The sequence below is a fragment of the Balaenoptera acutorostrata genome, chromosome 4 (genome assembly GCF_949987535.1).
Source record: "Balaenoptera acutorostrata chromosome 4, mBalAcu1.1, whole genome shotgun sequence".
Taxonomy (NCBI): domain Eukaryota; kingdom Metazoa; phylum Chordata; class Mammalia; order Artiodactyla; family Balaenopteridae; genus Balaenoptera; species Balaenoptera acutorostrata.
The window spans coordinates 140,306,960-140,319,247 of NC_080067.1; the positions used below are offsets into that span (position 1 = coordinate 140,306,960).

Sequence of the window (12,288 nt, forward strand, 5' to 3'; positions counted from 1 at the left end):
CTCCAGGCACTGGGGATGAAACGGCCCCCAGGTGTGGCAACACCCATCCCTCCTGGAGCTTGCCGCTCTAGTGTCGGGGGAGACTGTCAGTGAGCTGCTAGCAAGGAGGAGAGGAAACGATCACGTGGTGCTCACACTGTTCTCAGCCCCGCATGTGAAATTAACCCACTCATTCCTCATAATAACCCTTTGAAGTCTGCACTGTTTTCATTTCCATTTCGCAGGTGAGACAACCGAGGCACAGAGAGGGAAACAGCTTGCTCAAGGTTCCGCAAAGAGCGCATGGCTTTGAACCCAGGCAGTCAAGTTCTGGAATCCATGCCTCTCACCACCGGGGTGTAAACAAAGGACGCAGGTGGTGGGAAAGCCAGGAGAAAAGGAAAGCAGGGATCGGGAGTCCCCTGCCCTGGGCTTCATAGGCAGGAAGCTGCTCTGATAAGGTGGCATCTGAGCAGAGACATGAAGGGAGCGGGGGAGAGAGCCTGGCACAGGGGGAAAGAAGGCTCCAGAGAAGGGCAGCAGCAAAGGCAAGGCGAGGTGAGAGGGTGCCCGGTGCTTCCCAGGAACAAGGAGGAGGCCACGGGAAGCTGTTGAGGGACGGGCCTCCTGAGAGGCGTGCAGGGCCGGGGTTGAAGCTGTTGGTGTTAATGAGTGGGCAGCCTGTGGTACTTCACTGTGAAATCTACAGCCGTTAAGACTCATTTTCTTCTCTGAATGTGGTGAGACAGGGGAGTCCAAGAAACTCAAATACGAGAGCAAAACTGCAGGTCCTCTCTCCACACCTCAGTAAAATGAAAGTTGAAGAAAGTGGAAGACTCATCTGGAGACCCCAACTTTTCCAGAAGGCTTTCTTCTGGTCCACGTGCCAGTTGGGGTGGAAGACTTCGCTGGTCCCCTGTCGCTCCCTTTCTCAGCTGAATGTTTAGACTGGGGGGAGGGTGCCAGGAGAAGGGCGGAGGGAGAGGGAACACCTTCTGGCTCCTCCCCAGAGATGGGGAGATGGGGAGGAGCCCTGTGGCAGGCTGAATAAGGGTCCCCAAAGATGTCCACATCCTCATCCCCGGAACCTGTGACCACATTATCTTACATGGCAAAAGGGATTTGGCAGACGTGATTAAGTTAGGGGTCCTGGCTGGGGAGATTATCCTGGATTGTCGGGCTCTGTGGGCCCAGTGCAATCACAAGGGTCCTTGGAAGATGGAAGAGGTAGGCAAGAGAGTCAGAACCAAAGAGACGGCAGCACAAGAAAGACTCAGCCCAGCATTGCCAGAGGAAGAGGCCATGAGCCAAAGAATGTGAGCAGCTTCTAGGCAAGGAAAAAGGCAAGCTTCCAGAAGGAACAGAGCCCTGCCGACACCTTGACATGGGCCCAGTGAGACCTACTGCAAACTTCTGACCTCCAGAGCTGTAAGAGCATAAATCTGGGTTGTTTTAAGACACTACATTTGGGGTCATTTATTTCAACACCAATAGGAAACTGGGGACTTCCCTGGTGGCGCAGTGGTTAAGAATCCGCCTACCAGTGCAGGGGACACGGGTTTGAGCCCTGGACCGGGAAGATCCCACATGCCGTGGAGCAACTAAGCCCTTGCACCACAGCTACTGAGCCTGCACTCTAGACCCCGCGAGCCACAACTACTGAAGCCCGTGTGCCTAGAGCCTGTGCTCCGCAACAAGAGAAGCCACCGCAATGAGAAGCCCACTCACCACAACAAAGAGTAGCCCCAGCTCGCCACAACTAGAGAAAGCCTGCATGCAACGAAGATCCAATACAGCCAAAAAACAATTAATTAATTAATTAATTTTTTAAAACTAGGAAACTAATATAGACAGTAGAAGGTCTCCAGGATGCTCTGATGGGTGACCAGCCCTAACCAAGCACTCACCCCTGAGACCCTGCACATCCCTCCCTGGAAGCAGAACTTCATTTCTCAGCTCAGAAATGCTTTGGCATCCACTGGGCTATAGCAGCCACAGTGGGTGGGATGGGCCTGACCAGGAGACCAGCCTGCCACCACGCTGCGCCTTTGGCCCGGCTTCCATGAGGCCTGGCATGAGTTGGCAGCAGTGTTGGTGACCTGGTTGAATTAAGATCTAGAATGGAGGTCAGCCCAAGGTCATAGCTGTGAAGACAATGGACATTCTGTAAGTAAACAAGTGGCCACAGACTCTAGGTAATGTACATTTCAGAAGAGAGCAGCAAGCCAGGCTATCAGCTGATCTGGGCATCCTTCTTTCTTTAAGATTGGATGCATTTACTGAAATTGTGTGGTTTGAGTTTCCTGCTTTGAATTTTGGAACGGCATGTTTTTCAAGCTTTACTTTCCACCTCTGGGTGTTTCTCATTAATCTTTTTTTTTTTTTTTTTTTTTTTTCTGCTGTGTCGGGTCTTTGTTGCTCTGCGCGGGCTTCCTCTAGTTGCAGCAAGCGGGGGCTACTCTTTGTTGCACAGCCTTCTCATTGCGGTGGCTTCTCTTGTTGTGGAGCATGGGCTCTAGGCACGCAGGCTTCAGTAGTTGCAGCACACGGGCCCTACAGCTCGCAGACTTCAGTAGTTGTGGCGTACAGGCTTAGTTGCTCCGTGGCATGTGGGATCCTCCCGGACCAGGGATTGAACCCGTGCCCCCTGCGTTGGCAGGCGGATTCTTAACCACTGCGCCACCAGGGGAGTCCCCATTAATCTTTCAATCTCAGAGAAAGTCTATCATTAGGTCTGTTTTCTTACTAGAGAAAAGGCTCCTGTGCGGGCAGCCTCTAGCCCAATCCTGTAAAGCACCTGCTTGCAGTTGTGTCTCCCACGTCCCACGTCACCCCGAGAAGGGGGATTCAGATCTTGGTGGCAGTTCCCTGGGGAATGTGTTATTCTGTCGTTTGTAATTCTCAGACTTCAGTGTGCATGAGAATCAGCTGGGAAGCTTGTTGAAAATGCAGAATTCCTGGTCTGGGGCGGGGCCTGGGAATCTGCATTTTAACTTCAGTGCTTGTGATGTTGGGGGGGGGGTCTTTGAGAAACACAGCGACTCTGATGAAGCCCAGAAGACAAGTCCTCACCCTCCCAGGCGACTGTGGGCTTTGCACGCCTGGTTTGGGGTGTGTTTCTGTGCATGTGTATGTGTGCACCCATGTTTGTGGAAGTTTACCAAACACTCCTTTGGTATAAGTCTGGGTCTAATGCATGTCAAGTGGTCATCAAGTTAATTTTCTCCACGGCCTTCTGCAGTCTACTGTTATTTATTCCTTATTCCTGCCGAAGAAACGGAAGCCCGGGCTGTTAAGTTACCCTCACTTACTAAACGTAAAACAGGCGTTCTAGTTCAGCCAGACCCCGCACCCAGGACCTGTTCATAAGGACTGGAACCTGCAGGTGGAAAGGCAGCCCCAAGCCCCTCTTTTTCCCATGGTCTGTGTCAGTGGTGCCGTCTTTAGTCAAAGGCTAAAGGAGTAGGGGAGAACGGGTAATACCAAACACCGAGGCGTAATGGGAAGGAAATCCAAAAGAGGGGATATATGTATATGTATGGCTGATTCATTTTGCTGTACAGTAGAAACTAACACAACATGGTAAAGCAACTATACTCCAATAACAATTAGTTTAAAAAAAAAAAAGGCGTAGGAATGGTCTGGTAGAGTGCATTGGAATATTTTTGTAATCGATTTTTCTCCTCTTGACCCTCCCTTTCTCTCCCGCCTCTCCCCGCTTCTCTTATTCTGTCCCTGTCAAGACACCCTCTTCCAGCTGCCTGCTCCTCGAAACCTGAAGGTTCACCTGTACAACGCCCAGCAGGCTCTGAGCTGGGAGCCCATGTCCCTGAACAACGACACAAGGCCGGTGGTCTACCAGGTGCAGTATAAATAGTAAGCGACATTTCTGTTGGCATTCTTACTGGGAGCTGGGGTTGGGAGGTTGTTTCGGAACCTGAGGCCAGCTGCTTGTTCTTGCCTCTTGGCAGGATTGTAAGCAAATCCATGGGAAGCAGATAGTTCTCTTGTACTTTTTACATCTCCAAGGACAGAGATTTCACAACACCCCACGCATCTGAAGGCTGAAAGGACGCTGGCCATCAGAGAACTCAGCTGTCTAACCACATGGCTGCTTAGTTTGGTGGAAGTTGACTCATCGGTTTCAAGAGAAGATGTATAAAAAGCCTTCCTGTCTTGAAAGGGCAAGAGGCATCTTTTGGTCTTCATCTTTTTCCGGTGTCAAAATCTGGTTTATTTAGGCTTGTGGGCCAAATTTGGTCTAATAAGGAAGTTATTCATCTAATGAACTATTAATTCTCAGCTTCTAAACTGGTGTTCCATTTTGCAATTTATTCCGGCCCCTCATTCTGTCTCTCACCTTCTTTTCAAGCTTTTTTACAGTTTGCCATCATTTGATTTGCAGTATAGACACATAGGGGAAGAAGAAAGGCAAAATCCAAGTCCTTGTTTACCTTGTTCAATGAATTAAGTGAAGACTAAGTTAAAAATATTGTGGGAATTCCCTCGCAGTCCAGTGGTTAGGACTCCACTCTTCCAATGCACAGGGCGTGAGTTCAATCCCTGGTCGGGGAACAAAGATCCTGCATGCCACACGGTGCGCCAAAAAAAAAAAAAAAAAATTATCAGCTAAGTCATTTTTAGATTACTAAATAAGCAAAATTTTTAAAAATAGGAATGCTCAGTGCTTTTGAGAATGTGGCTGGTGGATACAGTGCTGGATCAGGATCAATTATGAGCACAGCCCCCTTAGAAAACACTTCTACTATTCACTTAGAGTCTAGGGATGTCCATGTTACTTTTATCCTAGGCAGACAGTACAAACCCCCCATCAGAAAAAAAAACAAACTTATATTCATGAAGATATACTGATACATTGAAGTGTCTATGCATGTCCATTAGCAGGAAGGTGGCAAACTGTGTCAAGTTAACTTGTGGATGAACCCTTAGGTGACCAGTAAAAAGGGTAGTTATGTGTCACGTGACAGCAGGTGCAACTGTATGCAATTTGGAATGAGTCTATGGTCAAGAACAGGTAGGCAATGTAGAAAAATTACAGATGGTTAATTTGTTAGAGGAGTAGTTTCCAGATGACTTCGTTTTCATCATTAACTGTCCATTGTAACGATACTTGCTTAACAAAAATTCTGAACTGGGATTTGAGTCCTATCTCTGGATCGCATTTATCTATTTCTTAAGTAATTATAAATTACAAACATGATCATCTGTAATAAACGGACCAGTCCATGAGGACCGGCTACATAATTTGTGGGGCTCGGTGCAAAATGAAAATGTGAGGCCCCTTGTGAAAAAACTATTGGGAATTTCAGGATGGTAAAGCAGAGCTTCAAACCAGGTGCCCTCCTAGGAGTACAGCTTTGTGCCGCTGCACAGGTCACATGCCTGTGAAGCTGGCGCTGCTCGGCATTTAGTAAATATGGTATCCTAGAGCCATACAAGAAGATTTCAGTAAGAGGAAGTCACAGCTGATCTGTTGACTAGCATCCCTTAGCCTTGACTGGGGAAGTACATTTGTGGGTTGACAGAGCGCCTCTAAATATTAGAAGTATTTGTTAAAGCCTTTGACAGTTTCACATCACAGACCAACCTGTTTCACTGTGTTTTCTATTTGGAAAGCATTTTGTAGATATTTTTTCAGGTTAGAGGTTGGTTTTGGTAAAAGAAACAAAGAGGTGTGTTGAATGTGAATGGCCCTATTTGGAAAAGCTGAGGGGGTCACTGAAAACTCAAACAGAAGCTAATTTTGTTTTCTTTTCCAATTACAGATTTGATCATGCAAGAGGGCCTTTGCTTTTTTTGTTGGTTTGTTTCTAGATACTTTCACTTGTTTAGGACATTTCAGTTACATTAAATAATTTAATTTTGAGGCTTGTGGGACTTACAAGTTTCCATTCTGTTTCTCTCCAGTAAAACATCACTATAATTATAAATAAACGTGCCTCTGTTTTTTGACAGTCACAGTAGCAAAGCCAAAATTACATAGAGCACTTTGTGGGAAAATTTTAAGTTTAAATCAGAAGTTGCAGATCACGTGGCCTAAAGTCTGTGTTTGGTCCACAATGTTTAATTTTTTTTTTTTCCAATTAGTGCCAACATTTAAAAATCTGGCGATTTCACTTAAAAAAAAAAAAAAGAACCGAATTTCTGTTTTTTCTTGAAAATAAAGACAGGCAGACAGCGGGGCCCTTTCTAGGTCACACCCCACTTGCCCTGCTGCCAGGCCAGGACCTGCCTGGCCCAGTCTTCCCAATGCATTTTTTAAATTTCATTGTTTTATCATTTTAATAGCAATACATTTTCTTTATAGAAAACGTGGAAAACCCAGAAAAGTAAAAAGAATAAAATTAAAACAACCTGGTGTCCAAGAAAAATCACTATTCTCATTTTAGTGTATTTCTCTCTAGACTTTTTTTTCTAAATACTTGCAGTTGTTTGCAAATGTGCCAGCTTGTGTGTAAGACTGAAACAAAACTGGGGTTACGCTTCTGGGTCCTGTTTCCTTTTTTTTTTTTTCCTTTTAACTTAATGTAGTTAAGCATGTAGCCACTTTTTTCATACAGTTATTTCTGTGTGAACATTTGTATTCTATGTTCTGTTATATGATGTATCACTCATGACTTTTTTAACTTTTCCTCACTCACGAGTGGTATAAATAGTTGACAGTTTGCGACTGTTATAAGTAATGTCCTCAGACATAAATCGTGTCTGATTGTTTTCTTACATTTCTGGAAGATGACTTGCTGGGTTCAAAGGGAAGAAACTTCATCACTTTTGGAAGTGATGTAACAGAGGCTGGACAGTGAAATCATTGTTTGCCCAGGTGTTTAACAAACATTTAGATGGTGCTTACTAGGCATCAGGCCCTGATCCAGGCACTTTCCTGGTGTCCACTGTTTCAACTGTCAAGACAACCCTGAGAGTCAGATGCTATAGTTCATCCCATCTTATAGATAAGAAGACTGAGGAACAGAGAAGTGAAGTAACTGGGATTTGAACCCACGTAATCTGGCCCCAGAGTCCGTGTGTTTAATCATTATGCTGTTCTCCCTCTCATGACGAGGTTGCTTTCAAAATTAGGTAAAAGGGACAGAGGCCATCCACATGAGTACATTGCCAGGAGCCAGAACTACTTGCTGGGTAAGGCTCAGACTGGCTGATTCAACATAAGCCTGGGCAAGAGGGTGGGAGTCCAGACATGGGCAGTGCCATGCTCGTGAGGCTGTGTCCATTTCATTATCCATTTAAATGGGGCCAAAAAATAAAAAATAAATAAATGGGGCCCACAGCACCTTATTTTTACCCTTTGCAATTAGATGGGGAGGCCACATTCCGGAACTCCACTTCCCCCCCCCCCCGCAAACTGCTGACCTTCATGTGTCAGCTGTCATTTAAATTTGGATGGCTTGTGCCCTTTTAAACCCCTTTTTTGAGAAACACTTTTAAAAAGTAGTTCTGAAATTCAACGGATTTCTGTGTATTGATTTTGTAACCTGCAACTTTACCAAATTCATTGATGAGCTCTTGTAGTTTTCTGGTAGCGTCTTTAGGATTTTCTATGTATAGTATCATGTCATCTGCAAACACTGACAGGTTAACTTCTTTCCGAATTTGGATTCCTTTTATTTCTTTTTCTTCTCTGATTGGCTAGGACTTCCAAAACTATGTTTAATAAAAGTGGCGAGAGTGGACCTCCTTGTCTTGTTCCTGACCTTAGAGGAAATGCTTTCAGCTTTTCACCCTTGAGTCTGATGTTAGCTGTAGGTTTGTCATATATGGCCTTTATTATGTTGAGGTATGTTCCCTCTCTGCCCACTTTCTGGAGAGTTTTTATCATAAATGGGTGTTGAATTTTCTCAAAAGCTTTTTCTACATCTATTGAAATGATCATATGGTTTTTATTCTTAAATTTGTTGATATGGTGTATCACACTGATTGATTTGAGGATACTGAAAAAACCTTGCATCCCTGGGATAAATCTGAAAGGGGCAAGCTTGGAGGTGAGGGGAGGAGATGGTACATGGGTGGTCAGTTCCCTGGCGAATCAGGGAGAGGGACTTTTGCCCCAGTTCAACAGCTGGGATTGGCAGGGAGAAGGTTATAGTATCTTTAAGTATCTGTATAACTTTAAAAAAAAATCACTTACCCCCTTGTGAAGCACACCACCCCCAGTCTGAGAGGGGGTGCCTGTGGTTTGTGGTCCCTTTCCCGATTAGGGCCTGTGACCCCAGGGCGTGATGGTATGTGAGTATGGTGGGCATCTTCTGTGGAATCCCTGGCCACACATCTTGATGTGGTGTTCATCTGGTCACCCGCCACATTAGCAGAAGATAAGTCTCCAGGCAGGGTCAGAGGTACACTCAGAAGCACATGTGTGAGAGCTGGTGGCCGTGACCCCCCATCCTCATCTCTCCTGTCTCCCCTGGCCTTGCTTTCCAGGCCAGAGTCGCTGTCCCGGGCATAGCCTGTCCCTAGAGGGGACACTGCCTGCTGCCGCACTACTGAGGCTTCTAGAGCTACCTCCCTGCCTTTTCTCAAGTCAGTCACCTAAGGACAGAGCTCAGAGTCAGCGAGTAGAATCCCACGTGGGCGGGTGGCATTGGGACTCTGGGGAATGCATTCTCACTTACAAGGACGCATGGCCTTACATTTGGCAAAGTTTTCATGTGGCCAAGACTCTCTTTAAATGGGCAGCTATGGGGTGAAAACAAACTCTACGCCAGCAGGAAGTATGGGTATGGTTTGTATGAACACTGTATCATTCCTAAGACATAGGCTACAGAGGTTGAGTTTGAAGCATTAAAATCAACTGTAGAACAAAACGGCAGAAAATGTTTGCAAATCATATATCTGATAAGGGACTTGTATCCAGAATGTACAAAGAACTCTTACAACTCAAAATTAAAAGGCAAATAACCCAATTAAAATATAGACAAAGGATCTGAGTAGACAGTTCTCCAAAGAAGATATGCAAATAGCCAATAAGCACATGAAAAGATACTCAACATCATTAGTCGCCAGGAAAAATATAGCCACTTGGATGGCTACAATAAAAAAGGCATGGGCTTCCCTGGTGGTGCTGTGGTTAAGAATCCACCTGCCAATGCAGGGGACACGGGTTCAAGCCCTGGTTCGGGAAGATCCCACATGCCGCAGAGCAACTAAGCCCATGCGCCACAACTACTGAGCCTGCACTCTAGAGCCCGCGAACCATGACTACTGAGCCCGTGTACCACAACTACTGAAGCCCACGCGCCTAGAGCCCTTGCTCTGCAACAAGAGAAGCCACCGCAATGAGAAGCCCGCGCACCGCAACGAAGAGAAGCCCCTGCTCGCCGCAACTAGAGAAAGCCTGCGCGCAACAATGAAGACCCAATGCAGCCAAAAATAAATAAATAAAATAAATAAGTTTATAAAAATAAAAAATAAAAAAGGCATAATAACAAGTGTTGGTGAGGATAAGGAGAAATTGGAACCCTTATACATTGTGGGTGGGAATGTAAAATGGTGCAGCTACTTTGGAAATCAGTTAAAAATAGTTACCATATGACCCGGCAAGTCCACTCCTAGGTATACACCCCAGAGAACTGAACATAAGTTCACAAAGAAATTTACATGTGAATATTCTTAGCATTATTCACAATAGCCAAAAAGTGGAGACAACCCACACGCCCATCAGCAGATTAGTGGATAAACTAAATGTGGTATGTACATACAATGGGACATTATTTGGTCATAAGAAGGGATGAAGTACTGGTACATGCTACAACATGTATCACGCTTGAAAACATACTAAGTAAAACAGGCTAAGTGAAGGGCACTAGTCACAAAAGACCACATAGTTTATGATTCTATTTCTATGAAATGTCCAGAACAGGCAAATCCATAGAGATAGAAAGTAGATCAATGGTAGCCTAGGGCTTGCGGGGTGGAGGAAATGGAGAGTGATTGCTGTAGGTGCAGGGGTTTTTAGGGGATGATGAACTGGATTGAAATGGATTGTGGTGAGGCTGCACAACCCTGTGAATTTACTGAAATCCATTGAATTGTACACTTTAAATGGGGGTAGTGTATGGTATGTGAGCTATGTCTCAATCAAAAACATCGAATTAAAAACTCATCTCTGGGGAAACTGTTATATGTGATCGAAGAGAGACTTGTGCAAAGTAAAATCCTTCTTCCCTTTGCAGCAGCACTAGTAGTACCTGGTATGACGTCAACAAAAAAGACAGCAGGGTGGACTGTACGAACCTCACCAGGACAGAGTGTAACTTTACCGCAAACAGCCTCTTGGAGGGTTTCCCACGGCATTTCAACATCTCTTTACGCGTCCGAGCTAAGCTGGGGGACCTCGTCTCTGCCTGGGTAAAGGCGCCTTGGTTCGAACACTATCGGAATGGTAAGACGACTTGGGTACAAACTTCCTTTAACGTTTGCAGGTTTTCTTCACTTTCCTCTTCGCTGAGCGGTACTGACTCCACACCCCTCCGTCCTGCCTCTCACCCTAAATAACCAGCACCCAGGTGGGTATGATGGTCAAACCCAAGTACTGACCACGGAAGCTGATGCTAGGGGAGGGTGATTTGCTAGACCTGGAAGTTGTCAAACCCCAGCCTGCAGGTCAAATCCCGCCTGCCAACCAGTTTTTGTAAAGTTTTATTGGAAAGAAAATGTGTTATATATGTACAATGGAATACTACTCAGCCATAAAAAAGAATGAAATAATGCCATTTGCAGCAACATGGGTGGACCTAGAGATTATCATATAAGTGAAGTAAGTCAGAGGAAGAAATATTGTATGATATCTCTTACATGGGGAATCTAAAAAAATGATACAAATGAACTTATTTACAAAACAGAAACAGACTCACAGACATAGAAAACAAACTTACGGTTACCCAAGTGGAAAGGGGGGGAGGGATAAATTTGGAGTATGGGATTAAGATATACACACTACTATATATAAAACAGATAAACAACAAGGACCTACTGTATAGCACAGGGAACTTGTAATAAACTATAATGGAAAAGAATCTGAAAAAGAATACATGTATAACTGAATCACTTTGCTGTACACCTGAAACTAACACAATGTTGTAAATCAAATATACTTCAATTTTTTAAAAAAAGTTTTATCGGAATGCAGTTTCCCCATCTTTTCATATACTGTCTATGGCTGCTTCCAAGCTGCAAAAGGCGAGCTGAGTAGTCGCAACAGGGGCTGCGTGACCAGTCAGAGCCTAAATTCACTCTGGTGCTTTACTGAGAAAGTTTGCTAACCTCTGTGCTGGAGGGAATACTAGCATATTGGCTTCACGGATCACTGTTACATGGCACAACTTCTTGTATGTTCAGGAAAGATTTTAATTTAGCCTTGAACAGTACCTGGCACATAGCAGAAAATATGTGTGGAATGATTGAATGAACAGATATGCTCCCAGATATTGGAAGGGAGCATGAGAGTCGTCAGACAATAGTTTATAGATTTTTTCCTTCAATGATTCATTTTTCACATGGTCAGCCGTGCCTAATGTTTCTCTGCTGTCTATGCAAACACCAAGTATGGAACTTCTTGGGATCCTGATTCAAACTAAACAGAGGTATAAGACGATTGAGGAAATGTGATCGCTGTCTAGATCTTTGATGACTTATTAAGCAATTGTTGCTAATATACTTTAGGTGTTATAATGGTATTTTGTTATGTTTTTTTAAAAAGGCGGGGAGTCTGGTCTTTTCAAGATACATACTGAAGTATTTACAGATGCAATGATGTAATGTCTGAGATTCCTTCAAAATAATCCAGAGAGTGGGAGGGGCAAGGTGGTCCTTACAAGGTGGATGGGCACAGGAGAAACAAAACCGGTCAGGACTTGACGGTTGCTTTAAAGTTGGGTGATGAGTACATGAACTTTGTTTACAGTCTTCTCTCTACTTTCTATATGTTTGAAATTTTCTGTAATAGAAGCTAAGAAAGGGACTTTCCTGGTGGTACAGTGGTTAAGACTCCACACTCCCAGTGCAGGGGGCCCGGGTTCGATCCCTGGTCAGGGAACTAGATCCCACATGCATGCCACAACTAAGAGTTCGCATACCGCAACTAAGAGATCACATACCGCAACTAAGACCCAGCACAACCAGATAAATAAGTAAATATTTTTTTAAAAAATTATTTTTTAAAAAAAAGGTTTTTGCTAGCAATTTGAGGATGGTACGAGAAGACAGTGCAGTCCCTGCTGGCTGGTCTTCTGTGGACAAGTCATTTGTCCCTGAGTGGAAAACCATCACACATCT

The 12,288-nt window shown here is 44.6% G+C and overlaps 1 protein-coding gene across 2 annotated transcripts in view; it reads left to right on the forward strand.

Annotated features, from left to right (window-relative positions):
• Window positions 1-12,288, forward strand: part of IFNGR2 (interferon gamma receptor 2) — a 54,536-nt gene that overhangs the window by 11,773 nt on the left and 30,475 nt on the right. For both annotated transcript variants that reach the window (XM_057546182.1, XM_007183707.2), the window contains exons 2-3: window positions 3,723-3,855; window positions 10,188-10,396. In XM_057546182.1, the coding sequence (XP_057402165.1) occupies window positions 3,723-3,855; window positions 10,188-10,396 (342 nt within the window). The remainder of the gene's footprint in view (window positions 1-3,722; window positions 3,856-10,187; window positions 10,397-12,288) is intronic.